General features: G+C 36.1%; 1 protein-coding gene across 1 annotated transcript in view; it reads right to left on the bottom strand.

Moving 5' to 3' along the window:
* The window catches only part of LOC140244455 (uncharacterized), a 91,228-nt gene that overhangs the window by 3,347 nt on the left and 74,289 nt on the right, over nucleotides 1-13,592 (bottom strand). Inside the window, exons 8-16 of the mRNA XM_072324094.1 lie at nucleotides 10,963-11,034; nucleotides 9,824-9,895; nucleotides 8,671-8,742; nucleotides 8,129-8,200; nucleotides 7,323-7,394; nucleotides 5,667-5,738; nucleotides 3,676-3,747; nucleotides 1,420-1,491; nucleotides 337-408 (exon numbers count right to left, since the gene is read on the bottom strand). Coding sequence (XP_072180195.1) covers nucleotides 337-408; nucleotides 1,420-1,491; nucleotides 3,676-3,747; nucleotides 5,667-5,738; nucleotides 7,323-7,394; nucleotides 8,129-8,200; nucleotides 8,671-8,742; nucleotides 9,824-9,895; nucleotides 10,963-11,034 — 648 coding nt within the window. The remainder of the gene's footprint in view (nucleotides 1-336; nucleotides 409-1,419; nucleotides 1,492-3,675; nucleotides 3,748-5,666; nucleotides 5,739-7,322; nucleotides 7,395-8,128; nucleotides 8,201-8,670; nucleotides 8,743-9,823; nucleotides 9,896-10,962; nucleotides 11,035-13,592) is intronic.

Raw genomic sequence — 13,592 nt, 5'->3', positions numbered from 1 at the left:
TGTCCACGCTGCCTTTCAGGGAAAAAAAAAAAACTGTTTCTTACGTAATTGCTTTTCTGAGAATTTCACTGCTAATTAAAAAAATAGATAATAAAAAACTTGTTTTGTTTGCTTTTTAAAACTGATGCGTTCTAAAACTATCGGTGATCTTCAAACACAAGGTGTTGGTGTTTTGTTTTTTTTTGTCTTCAATAGCATAGTGCCTTAATCAGTACTTAGCTACCTGTTGTTGTTGTTTGTTTGTTTTTATATTACCTGGTCAAATAAGGTTCTACATACAAATTCCCTTGAATGAATTCACAAAGTTGTTCAGTCACGTGCTCCGACAGAACTTACAGATGTGTTATTTCCGGTGTATTATCGAAGGTCCCCGGCTCGATATAGGAGAGTGGATTCCGCTGGAATGAACTGTTGAACAGACAAGAGAAAATGTTTCGATGACCTGCTTTAAACTGACACTGGCCCCTTTTCACCATGTGTATTTCTCTCTTCCGTCTTACAGTGGCAGTGTCGCATTCGGTTTTTCTCCTATTATTTTTTTTTTTTTTTTTACTCGGTTAACCATCGATCAACATTCAAGTATATCAAACTTTCTCTTTTTTTTTCTTTAAATTCAGTTCACCAAGCATACTGACTGTAGCGTATAACCATCACGTTGTTAACATAATACACAAGCATGCATGACAAAAACAATACACTGATGGTTTATTGCACTCCCTCCCGCTTTATCCACTGACACAAGCTCTCATAAAATAAAGCATATATATATATAATTCAATTTATACCTATATATGTCTATATACACAAATATACATATTATATACATTTATATATAAACACACATAAAGACTTTGAAAGCAAAAAAATGAACAAAAGTTCAGTTTTGAAGAAAGGTCGCCAAATATGCTGAAAATTACATCTTTTCTATGATACTTCACTCGCTTTATAACAGAAGTAATTTGAATTATCAAAATTATCACATATATTCTAATTATTCCTTTATAGCGATTTCAATCTCAAATATCGCAAGTTGATAAAAATAGATATGTCAGTTTTTAAACTTAAGTCTTAACATATAACTATATGCACATATATAATAGATATGTATATATATAATTATATATATATATATATATATATATATATATATGCGTGTGTGTCTGTTTTTGTGCTTGTGTACTTGTCACGATAATGACGATCCACAGAATTTGTATAGCGCCATAAAATTTGTAAAAACACTCAATGGCGCAGACTCCTCACGAGAGTATAGCAATTGAATGACTGGTGAAAAAATGCTTGCCTGTATATATAAACATTCATGTCATATTCGTTTAGAATCAAATTATACATTATTGTAACAAGCACACACAGAGACGCCCACACACACATACACACACTTAATTCATACGTTGTGCTTACATCCAGGCAACTGCCGACAGTCCGTCGAGCATGCCTCTACGGAGTTCGGTGATCGCATTCCCGGTGAAAGACCTGCAGGAAAATATTTAAAGGAAAATTTTCACATCGAGCAAAAGTTCACAATCATGGCTAGTGACATCCATCTGAAATATTGTTTTCTGTCTACGAATCATTAATGTAGACATTAGCGGCGATTGGGGGGGGGGGCGTTTACAGGGATGTGTCCCCAATTCCACGAATCTACTTAACAATATGTGCTTGATTTTTTTTTTTTTTTGTTAAATTGAAAAATGTCCATGTAGTACACCGAAGGTGTGCACCAGGTCGTTGAATTTCAGGTCTAAAATATATAGAAAAACAGAAGAACATCCTCCTCCCCCCCCCCCCCCCGCCCGCAAAACAGCAGATGACAGATACCACGATTTAGCCATTCAAATCGTCCCTGAGTATTTTTTTCTTTACTTTTCGACTGGAAAATTTCCATGCATATTATGCTCCACATCTTCCCCTCTGCTCGACAAACCACAGCCTACTAGTACACAGTGAAGACGCACACGCAGACCAAAAGGTAACGGATTTTACGGTTTAGCCATTAACACTGTTTTTTTTTTTCTTCTTTTTTTTTTTCAAGTGGGCACTGAGATCTTATTCACAAAATAATGTGCAAGCTTCCTCGTGAGGCTTAGAGATACCCCCTCACTCTACCCTCGCTCGGTCATTGCACTCTCTCGCTTGTGTCTCCCCCACCCACTGACACGAGAAAAAAAAATATGACTACGTATACGGCCATAAAATATAAACATGTGTAGCTTCGGGCGCTATTTTCACCCGCGAGGGTATAATCGTTTCGCCTATTATACGGTATTACCGTCCCCCTACCCCGGCCTTCGTTAAATAAAATTGCCTCCACTGCGACGCATATACATCTTTTCACATGACGAAAATATTCCGAAGATATTAAAGCTCAAGATCGTTACCCTTATATATTGTTACAGTGAAAACCACTTTCATTAAACATTTTGAATTGTAACGATTATTACCGGTTCACGTACCCTTTTGGGCCATAAGTGCACGCTGTGAGTTTGTAACTGGCTGCAAGTCAATTAGATATATAGTTAAAAGGACATTAGCGTCGGAATGATTTAATGGTTTGGGTTTTATTATTCACTCCATTCGGTAGTACAATAATGAAAACTCACGTCTGTTGGCATACTCATGCTTACCAGTAGTATGCGACTTTCGAACATCGTGTGTCATCCCCATATAAAATTTCACCTTAAAGAGCGGACACGGATGTAACTGTATTTGCAGGAAAAATATATCTCAACATTTTCGAGAAAACGTACTTGCTCACCATGTGTAACAAGTCGTCTACTCGCAAGCTCTAAAAAGTTAAGTACAGACACACAATGTAATTCACAAAGATTCGACGTGCATTACCTATCAAGTTAAAATTTTTGAACTGATGCATATAAAGGCATACCAAGGAAGTGTCACACAGGTGTGTGATGTCTCCTTAAGCGTATAGACAGGTCATGTTTACAGGCAAAACGTTTAAAGAAAATGTCTGTGATGACACGTCCAGTGACGTTGAAGGTCAAATGAGTATTTAACTTCAATACATGCCTTGCATAAACTACTGCTACTTAATGCAATTCACGTAAGTACCCATGAGAGTATGAAAAATGATGATGATGATGATGATGATGATGATGATGATGATGATGACGATGATGATGATGATGATGATGATAAAACAGCATTCACATGGAGTCATTTATACAAACAAAAAAAAATCAAAGGCGCCCGGCTTTCACAATGTGTCACACATTAATACAAAGTTGTTTGGAAAAAAAAAATAGGTCTTCAGTTCAGATTTGAAGGTATTGAGGCTGTTGCAATTCCGAAACGGAACTGGCAGAAAGTTCCACAGACGTGGCGCAACAAAAGAGAAGGCCATTTCCCCATACATTTTTATGCGGGTATTGGAAACATGGAGAGTCAGGCCAGTACAACGTAGTCCTGGTCGTCGCTGACGTACACTGATAAGCGCAGACACGTAGCCAGGAGACAAGTTATGGAGAGCCTTATAAGTAAGCAGTAAGATTTTACACTGCACTCTGCGTTGCACAGGCAGCCAATGAAGCTCAATGAGTATTGGTGACATATAGTTAAACTTCTTGATGACTATGAGAATGAAATATGTGATGTAAAATATCAAAGGAAAGAAAGATACGCAAAAGCATTAATACTTACACCCCTTTTATCTTGTCTAGCCCTCGCATTGCCCCAGCCTCAATGTAACTAATGCGGTTCCTTCGAAGGATTCTATGTGGACAAATAAGAGGTAGAATTGTGTTTCATTGTGAAGTCCTGCAGAGATGTCAAAATGTTACCCATCATGTGCCTGGAGAAGTTATTGGAATTTGCAGGATTCCTTTGTCACAATGGCATTGGCACATCTGATTTCAAAGCACTGCTGATAAATATTATTGGAGAGAGATTACAAGAAACCTTATTACACATGTACAAAAGTAGAGATAAAAAAACAACAAATCATCTCGGTTTGAGAGAAAAACAACAACTTCGGCCTTCTTAAATGTGTTGCCAATTTCAGATTAGTTAATGTTTTAAAGGTACATGGTCCCAGTGTTTTAGTCAAGAATGCGTACGCGGGCGCACGGCGCAAGTTTCCTATAGAGACCTACGCTATCGACTCCTCTTTAGCGCTTACGCTGTGGCCCACTTCCCCGAGTTCAAAGAAGTCCGATTCACTGTTGTCAGTGGTCCGATCACAGTTCGGCTCATGATTCGGCTGAGGGGGATGGCAGCTTTAGCAAACTTCTTTTGTGATGTCATAATAACAAGCACATATATGCATGCACCCTCAGGCTGGCATTACTACAGACTGCGCGATGCGCAGAGAAGACAACGAAGGCAAACGTTACTTAGCATCACCTATGCGCTTTACTCTTGATGACATCTCAACTTCGGCAATCTTCGTATCAATGCTAACGGTGTTCGGCAGTATCACCAACGGCGACCTCTACACTACCGGGACTATGCACCTTTAACACTTTTGAGGCTTTTAGGAAATTCTGCAACCAAAGCGAAAACGATTCGTATGAACGTAAAAGTTCCCAAATAAAGATAATTGATTATTCTACGTAATTTGTTATTGAATACTAACACAGAAAAGAATAAAGATATAAGAAAATATAACACCAATCCCAGAACTGCATTTTCTGGAACTAGGCTCTACTTTCACTGGCAATATCTTATTTGTAAAGGGGGATACTACGACTTATACCACGATACAACGGGGATTGTTGTCAATTCTACCATCAGTATAACCATCGACATCATCAATGTTTTGCTGCCGTGAAACGATACAGGCCTATATCCATCACCAATGCACTGTTAAAATATATTCTAATTCCTGTATACAATAATACCTGCTGCATTCTTTTCGCACTCACATAACAGACATTGTGTTCAACTTACAGTAACTATCACTTGCGACAAATGTGTGTAATGCTATCTGTATGTCATAGCTTCTAGTTTTCGTTGTCTTTTCTAGAATTACGTGATCTTACATTTACATATATATTTTGCTGTCCTTATTATTTTATGTTGTGTATGTTTTGGGGTTTTTTTTGGGGGTGGGGGCTGCTGGAAAAAACACAGTGTGAGAAACACAGCGTGAACACAGTGTGGAATCTCTTCACACTGTTAACTTCGAGTGTTTCAACAGTGTGAACACAATGTGAGTCATCATGTCACAGTGTGAAACCAAGCATTACTATGTGAATACTCTTTGAAAACCACACCACATTGTGAAATCATCTTCACACTGTTAGATTCGAGCATTTTCACATAGTCAACTATGTAAACACACTGTGAACACACTGTGGGACACTGTTTTTTTTTTCAGCATGGGGGGGGGGAGGGGCTTACGTATACATACAATACTTGAAATTGTAAAGCTGGAGTATGCTTTCACTGCCATCGATTCAAATGAAGTTTACTGTTTCTTTGTTGTTGTTGTTGTTGTTGTTGTTGTTATTGCTGTTTTTGTTTTTGTTTTTGTTGTTGTCGTTGGTAGCATGCTCAAGCAAACATTCTCAATGGGTGACACTTTTGAGTTGCATGTCAATAGCAAATAGATCTTTTCACGTGTTTTGGAACGGAAAGATATCCCTGAATCATTATATCGTCATTATGTTCCTCTCATTCCATTTACTTACAGATCAGTTAGGCTTATCAGGTCCTGAAAGGTTCCATTCCGAAGGATCTCAATGTTGTTGGAATCAAGGCCCCTGTTTGATAGAGCATGAGATAAAAAACAAACAAACAAACAAAAGAATAACTAAATAGGAGGGAACAGCTATACACCAGCTGTGCACTGGCGCTCCTTTTCTGGGGAGCATTCCGCCCATGTGAAGTCCCCATCATGCGAAGTACACACACTGTTTTATTCAAATGCCTATAAAGGTGCACTTGCTCACATCTGGGCCCTATTGCATAAATGTTGAGATCAAAAAAAAAAAAAAATGAAAATCAAACATAAATCGTTCATTGCTCAATTCTCATGGGCCGATACCTGACTTACGTCTGATTACATCTCTTTTAAAGGATCGGCTGGGCACATGGAAGTGATATGGCGCTGAAGTCTTGCTCAAGGACGAAAAAAAAAAGAGTCTATACTTGCAGAGGTATACAGAACGCTATATCAATACCTCTTATCAAAGGTGGAAAACGTTGAGAAGCTCCTATCGACAGCAGAGGTACAAGTAATTTAAGTACAAACATGCCTTCTAGGGCAGGAGATTTCCTATGTCACACATCAACCATTGTATAAAACCCACTTTAAAATTTATTCTATACATTTATTTCTTTCCTCACTCGGAATTAATCATCGCATGCATTTTACTTTCCACACGCATCACAAAACAATTTTAACACAAATTCGCCTATAGCAAAGAGTGAAATTTGTGATTATAAATGATAAAACTACTCTGAATATCTAACTAAACTAAAAGTTTGGTTTTTTTTAACAAGTCACTACTTATTAAATGGGAAAAGTAATTGCTGACAATCATAACGTTAACGGCTATGATGACATCTAACATGCTAAGCAACATCTAAACGTCTTTTCATATATATAAGCAATGGTCCATCATGGCTGGGGTAAAACATGCAGTATGAACTCTTCATGCATTGTATATATATTATATACAAAATGGCATAATACGGAACGAGAGAAAGAGACTAAAACAACAAAAGTAAAAGTAGCAATTAACTCCAACAGTCAACGTCAATACAAATTGGTTTGCACAAATGGGAACCCTACGAGAGCGATCAATGCAAACGCGCCTTAAAGTTAAATTAGGCTCGGCAGCAGCTTAAAATGGTGGTCAATATCTGATTATATGCTCATTGGAAAGTGATTCTCATCTCAGCGTACGCCTCCGACTAGTGGTGATTTATACGTATATTGTCTTGTTGAGCTACGGCTGATTGGGTATTGCCCGGCAGGGTTTTGTCAAATAACCGACCACTTAGAATGAAAAGCATTCAAAATTAGTAAAGAATAGGGATGATCAACAGTCGTCTATGTGAGGTTGCGTTTAAGTGCTTGTGGATGTGTGTATGTGTGTGTTTGTTAACTATGGGGTATCCTTTCACGATGTTTAATACCAGACATGAGTCACATGACTACTGTTCATGAATGAGCCGAGACCTCGCTATATGCTAGCATGCTAATTTGACAGCCGAACATAATTACTAATATCAGCGCTAGGCAGTGACCGGAGTATAATATAGAGAGAGTGCAATTCAGTGTCACCATGTCTATAGCGTGATGTCATAATGAACGCTCAAAAGTGAAAGTCCAAACTTACAGCCACACGAGATTGGGCAAATCGGAGAACATAGGTCTGTTCACATCTTCGATGATATTAAAGTCCAAATATCTAAAAAAAATAGGAATAGGAAGTGATACGAGAGGACACTCTAATCAGAGAAACAGATAAACCCCGAATGAAATTTAAAGGAAGAAAAATGGAAGCATTAAAGTTATAGGCATGGATATACAGGCCACTAATGAAATGATTTTTCCCCATCGTCTCAAAACCAGAAAAAATAAACCAGAACATAAATCAATGCAGCATAAGTGCTCACCCTCTGGAGGAAAGAGAATTGTTTTCATTTATTTTTTTTTTCTATTTTCCCTATATGGCAAGGTATGAAGGCAGTTCATGAAAGAGATTGAGATGAATACAAGTGATGAATGATATCATGGATATATTCGTACATCGTGAAGACAAGAATGTGATATGGTAAAACAAACAAAAATGTTCTACCAAATACCTGAACTATCTAACGTTAATACGTAAATAGATACTTGTTGCCCAAAATAGCAGACTATCTAGACAAAATGTACAACACAAGGAAAGCACAATGTCAAACAGGCGGTACATTTTAATAGCAAAACGTAGATCGATCATAATCACTGCACGGCAACGGTTTCTCATGAGAGACTGAGATATTGTCCGTCTTCTCTATCAAATTTTCATTCAGTAGCATGAAATCTACACGAAATACTTGAACAGGATCACAAAGATATATATTTCACTTATCTAATGAAATTTGATCTGCGACATGCATTTGATGGAGTTTGATATACCGATCATGTAACTTTACTTACAGTTCTGCAAGTTCGTGCAATCCGTTCAGGGCACCCGGCTCTATGGCAGCGATGTAATTGCGTTTAAGGGTCCTGATAAGAAACAATCAGTGCTTCCTTTATAGTGCAAATGTGAATCGATGCTTGTTTTGTTTTAATGTTTGTTTGTGTCTCACGTGTATAGCATGTACATAGGGTGGTATATCAATGCCGGGGACTGTTCATTCATGTGATATAACGTGACAGTTTACAATTCGAGGCTATTACCCAATAGCAGCAAGTCATTCAGCTATTCAATGTAAATAGAAGTATGCATAAACAGTATATAGAGATATAGATACTAAGGAACATGATACATGGAACATACGTACAGTGATTCACACCTCATTCAAAGTTTAATGTATCTCAATTTACAATCCCTCTTGTAAAATTTCTCGCCTGATGGAAGTAAAATTGCAACGCAATTTGTATTTCAAAAAGCAACAATATAACATGTACCATATTTCTAAAAAGTTACTCTGGTTTGATAGACGATGTCTGTGTATTATGAATATAAGGCTTACAAAATGTGTAATCTTGGCAGAGCGGTGTACACATGGGCCTGAACTGCTGTTAGGTGGTTATTACTCAAATCTCTGCAAAGAAAGAAATAGAAAGACATAAAAAACATAGATAAAGTTAAACAGCGTTTTGTATTGCTCTTAAGAGTTTGGAATTCAAGCGGTCCAACTATACAGTAACAAGCAGTAAGCCTCTTGTATGATACGTTTATAGTAATATAATCATAAGTATGATACAAAATGTGGCCTTAGAGTATAAAGTCGGGTACTATACCAAATATACTCTATCCCTTTAGTCTCAGACAAACCTCCATCCACACCTGTTGTAAAAATCTCAGGGAAATGGATAAACTCTTGAACTTTTGTTATTGGTGCCAAACAATCAGTTGTTGACCGAATAATTTCACATCCTTAAACTCTTCGTCATCGTTATCCACATCGGTCTACGCCACATACAGAATTATTGTATAATTCTATATAGATATACAATGCATATTTACTTAATGCAAATAAATTGAATTCTTTTTCTTAAGATAGGTCTCAAAGATTTCCAGGTAGGCCTGCATTATGTACATGAAGCACGGTGACTGTGTAGTTAGCGTTGTTTACATTGTGTTAAGAAAAAAAAAATAAAAGTAAGGAATCTATTCCATACCAGAAATTTATTGCCTCCTACACGATGTCATGATGCATACATTTAAGCATCAATTAAATGGTATTTATCACGTTATTCACTATTTGAATACTTGGCTATGTCGTGTTACGTAAAAACACACCATTGTTTACTAAATTGCATTTATTCCGTCTAAACATTAAAAAAGTAATCATTAAGGTAACCTTTCATGTTCAAATTGCACCGCATTACAGAAATACTTAACAGTACATTGCATACAATATACACCAGCAGTACATTTTATATAATCATGAATTTATGAAATAACACATTATATTGTATCGGACTCCTTTCATATGCATAAGTATACTTTATACAAATCAAATTTATATAAGTTATAGAAATATTACTCAAATTTATATATAGTTATAATATATATATATATATATATATATATATATATATATTTATATATATATATATATATATATATATTATATATATATATATATATATATATATATTTATTTTTACTGAACTTACAAGTTCTGCAGCGAAGTCAGATGCAAAAATACTTTCTCTGGAAGCGTGTATATATCGTTATAAGATAGTGCCCTGGAAATAGAAAAGAGAAGCAAGGCTGTTGAACTATAGACCTTCATAGGGGCAAGCTTCTTCAATAATATCGCCTTAGTTGCATTTGATATTGTTGCTCTGAATGAATTATATCATGTTTCATACCATTTCTTTTTTTTTTTGGGGGGGGGGACAGAAATAACGTAAATACTCAATTGTTTAGTTTGAGCACCAGAGGATAAATAGAGCAAAAGTGGAATAAATTATGTCCAATCAACCGATAATAATGTTGAAGAAGAATATATTATTGCAAATATTATCATTAAGATGAACTGAAATCAAAAGGCATTCCCAGGAAGAAATATCTGAATACATTTTATAGCGAAAACACCATTATTGTCTGTTAATATGCTCTTCCCTACAAATACATAAAAACTAAATTGGAAGGTTTCATAATATATCTAAAAACGATATAGATGCATCATATTTCATTCAAACTGACATACTCAATCTTTCCATCGATGAATGCATAGCTAGAAGTACGATTTGTGAGAAATAGCAAAAATAAAAATCAGTGGAATCTGAAAAACTGAAAAGAGTCATTAGATCACAGATACCGTCCTCTCCATTCAATACAGAGAAGGGATTTTGAGGCGGAAAATTCGCTGGAGGAAAACCTCTTAAGTGATTCTTCACTTGTCCGAGGATAATTGACGATGATGATTTCACGTCAATGAGCCTTCATGTAAAAAGTAATTCATATTATTAAAAAAAAATGTATATCAGTCTCAGAAAATGGAAAGTTGTATATTATGACAATTCTATTTATGATTTCAATTGAAATTAATTCTAAAGAGGAAGACTTTAAAATGTAAAGGAAACTTTGTCAAATGATTAATGGACAACCTCCATTGAATATAAATTCTACTCAGTCCTTGTGGAAAAAATACCGCCAGAAGTAAATAAAAGAAGAATTAACCTAAAGAGGTTATAATTCTATTCATATGAAAAGTTAATGGGACTCCTGGAAAGTATTCTATTGTGTTTAAATATTTCAAAAGCCATCTTGAATTAATATCAAGCAACTTCACTTCTTTTTCACTCACAGTCTGAGCAGGTTTCCCAGCCCAGCAAAGCTGTCACTTTCGACTCGATTGATGCGATTGTAGGACAAATCCCTGGGAAAGAAATAAAGTATGGAAAAATGATAATGTCTCTAGCAACATATGAACAATACGCACAAAACGCTGGGGCAGGAGTCTATACGTTTATGTGTACAAACGAAGTTGTAGTATTAATTTGACCGGGGACTCGGCCAATTAAGAAGGTATACTGTAAATTTGCACGAGACTTACATAATGTTATGCGCTTATACACACAAATCACGCGACTTAATTGTCATTTTTTGGCGGCATGCATTTACTTTCTTGATAACATCTATTCTACTACTTCTTAGGATTTATATAATCCTGAGTTGACCACAGAGAATTGTGTTTTCTTTTTCTTATATTAATCATAATTAAAGATTTTATGTTCCTGATATTTTCGTGGTTTATCTCAAGCCTTTATCTTATTCGCCTCTCCTCATACTATGTGAAAGATATTTGTCAATCTTATAAGTGGTTTTCTATTCTGGCGCTATTGGTCAGCTTTGTATCGCTCCCTCCTATATGCAGTCGTAAGTACAGGTTTCTAGATATGCGTCGGTATCGTCATAATCAATGTACTTTTTTTTTAAAGAAATGTTTAAAAACACAGCATACTTTCTCTACTTATATAACTTTCATTGATCATAATTTATGTCAATAACTATCCCAAATTACAGTAACTGACTCCAAGTGGTATATACAACATGAAATGTACGAGATCTTATCTCCCACGTGGAACAATTTGGGACAAATCGGTCGGATATCAGTAAGTTCAAAACTCGTTCACAAAATTTTGTTTCCGAGTATAAAAGTGGGGACATTTGGCTGGCTTTTGACAAACAGGTATTTCAAGGTTATGCGATTGCTCAAATCATAATCGAGGTATTCTTATCAGTCATGATACAATTAAATGCATTTCATATATATATATATATATATATATATATATATATATATATATACTGTATATATTGTGGGGGGGGGGGGTCTTTCATTTAACTGACAATGAGACTGCTACATTCTTAGATAAGCTTATTAAACCATCTAGCCCCTGGAAATGATTCCTGTGGTTTGGTGCTTCAATACATTCTCAAAATCATTTAGTACTTCTTGTTTATGTTTCAGAAGGAAGAATTTCTGTTAGTGTATGGTTTCTTTCTTTCTCTCTCTCTCTCTCTCTCAAGTATTTCAGAAGCCTCTGAATTGCAACATTTACACCTGATACCTAAATTGGCAACTGGGAGAGGATAAAAGTTCCTGACTCCTCAAATTCTTTCTGAATCCTTGCAGATGGAATAAAGCTAACGAGTTAAATCGTTCTCCAGTGCAAGACATACAGAGAAATTAAGAGATGTTAATTGTCTGATGAAAAAATGACATTTTAAAGCAAAATTCCTACAGGAGGCGATGGATTAGGTAGGGGGGTGATATTAGATATCAATCGGATTTGTTGCGTGTAATTTCATCAAATTAACAATACTTGTACAGTTATACTTGTACATAGCATTTTTACATAACTTTTTTTTTGTACTTGCTTATATTGACGCGAATAATCGTCCTTGTTAACGGCAAAAGCAACTACAATATGTCCGTGCAAACTGAAGTATTTATATTCATAAGTTTAGAAGAACAAACACATCGATAACAAAGTATTCAGCTTACAGAGTTCGTAGTGAAGTCAAATTGATGAAGGTAAATAATCCCACGTCGGAAATGTTATTAGATGACAGCAGTCTGTAAAGATATTGTACACGGGGAAAGACAGAGAATCAAACAAATGAAACAAAATCAAAATGTGATATAAAACGAACTCGCGATATTATAGAACTTTATAGGTAAAACGATGTCACGCCAACGAATGCAATGAAAACGACTGCACATGATAGGCCTTTGTCGTAAGGAGTTGATGAAAGTGGATTTGCCTTTGGCAACCGGAAACACTTAAAGAAAATAAAAAGATATTATCACCACTTTTGTTTAGAAGGCAATTAGGGGGCCGAAGGTCTCAGCTTATGGTGTGAATATCCAAATTTGATCAACCAACGCAATTAGGACAAATTGCTCGTCTAGGAATTATGGTGGTTTCGTGACACTCTCACTTCCACCCCCATCAGCACTTGTTGAGCAAAGAGCACGGAACCCAGGACTCTTTCCCTTGATAAATATTTGCATTTCCACCGAGGGCACACACACACACACACATAATTAATTGACAAAAACTGCTTAAAGTCAGAATGTAAACCATGGTATAGTGCAATTTAAGCTCTCAAATGCTAGAATTTTCCTTTGGAATTACCACTGAAACAAATTATAAGCATTGTTCTCAATCCGCTTTTGCTGCTACTTTGTCGCTTCCTGTTCATCACATCGCGACCAAACGGCCTCTACGAAATGTGTGCACTATTGAGACAACGATCGAAATATCAAAATTTAATACCGAATATCAGCTATTTTATTTCTTTTTCTGTGACTGCCAGACATTGTTAGAGCTGCAGTGGATGGCACGGATTATCATTAAGTTGGATGTGACTATCCGCCGATGTTACCAATTAGGCATGATGCGGAGGCTTACTAATGAAACTCAAATA

Source organism: Diadema setosum, chromosome 21 (genome assembly GCF_964275005.1).
Source record: "Diadema setosum chromosome 21, eeDiaSeto1, whole genome shotgun sequence".
Lineage (NCBI taxonomy): Eukaryota > Metazoa > Echinodermata > Echinoidea > Diadematoida > Diadematidae > Diadema > Diadema setosum.
Note: the sequence above shows the minus strand (reverse complement) of the source record. Positions and strands in the feature narration are given on the sequence as shown.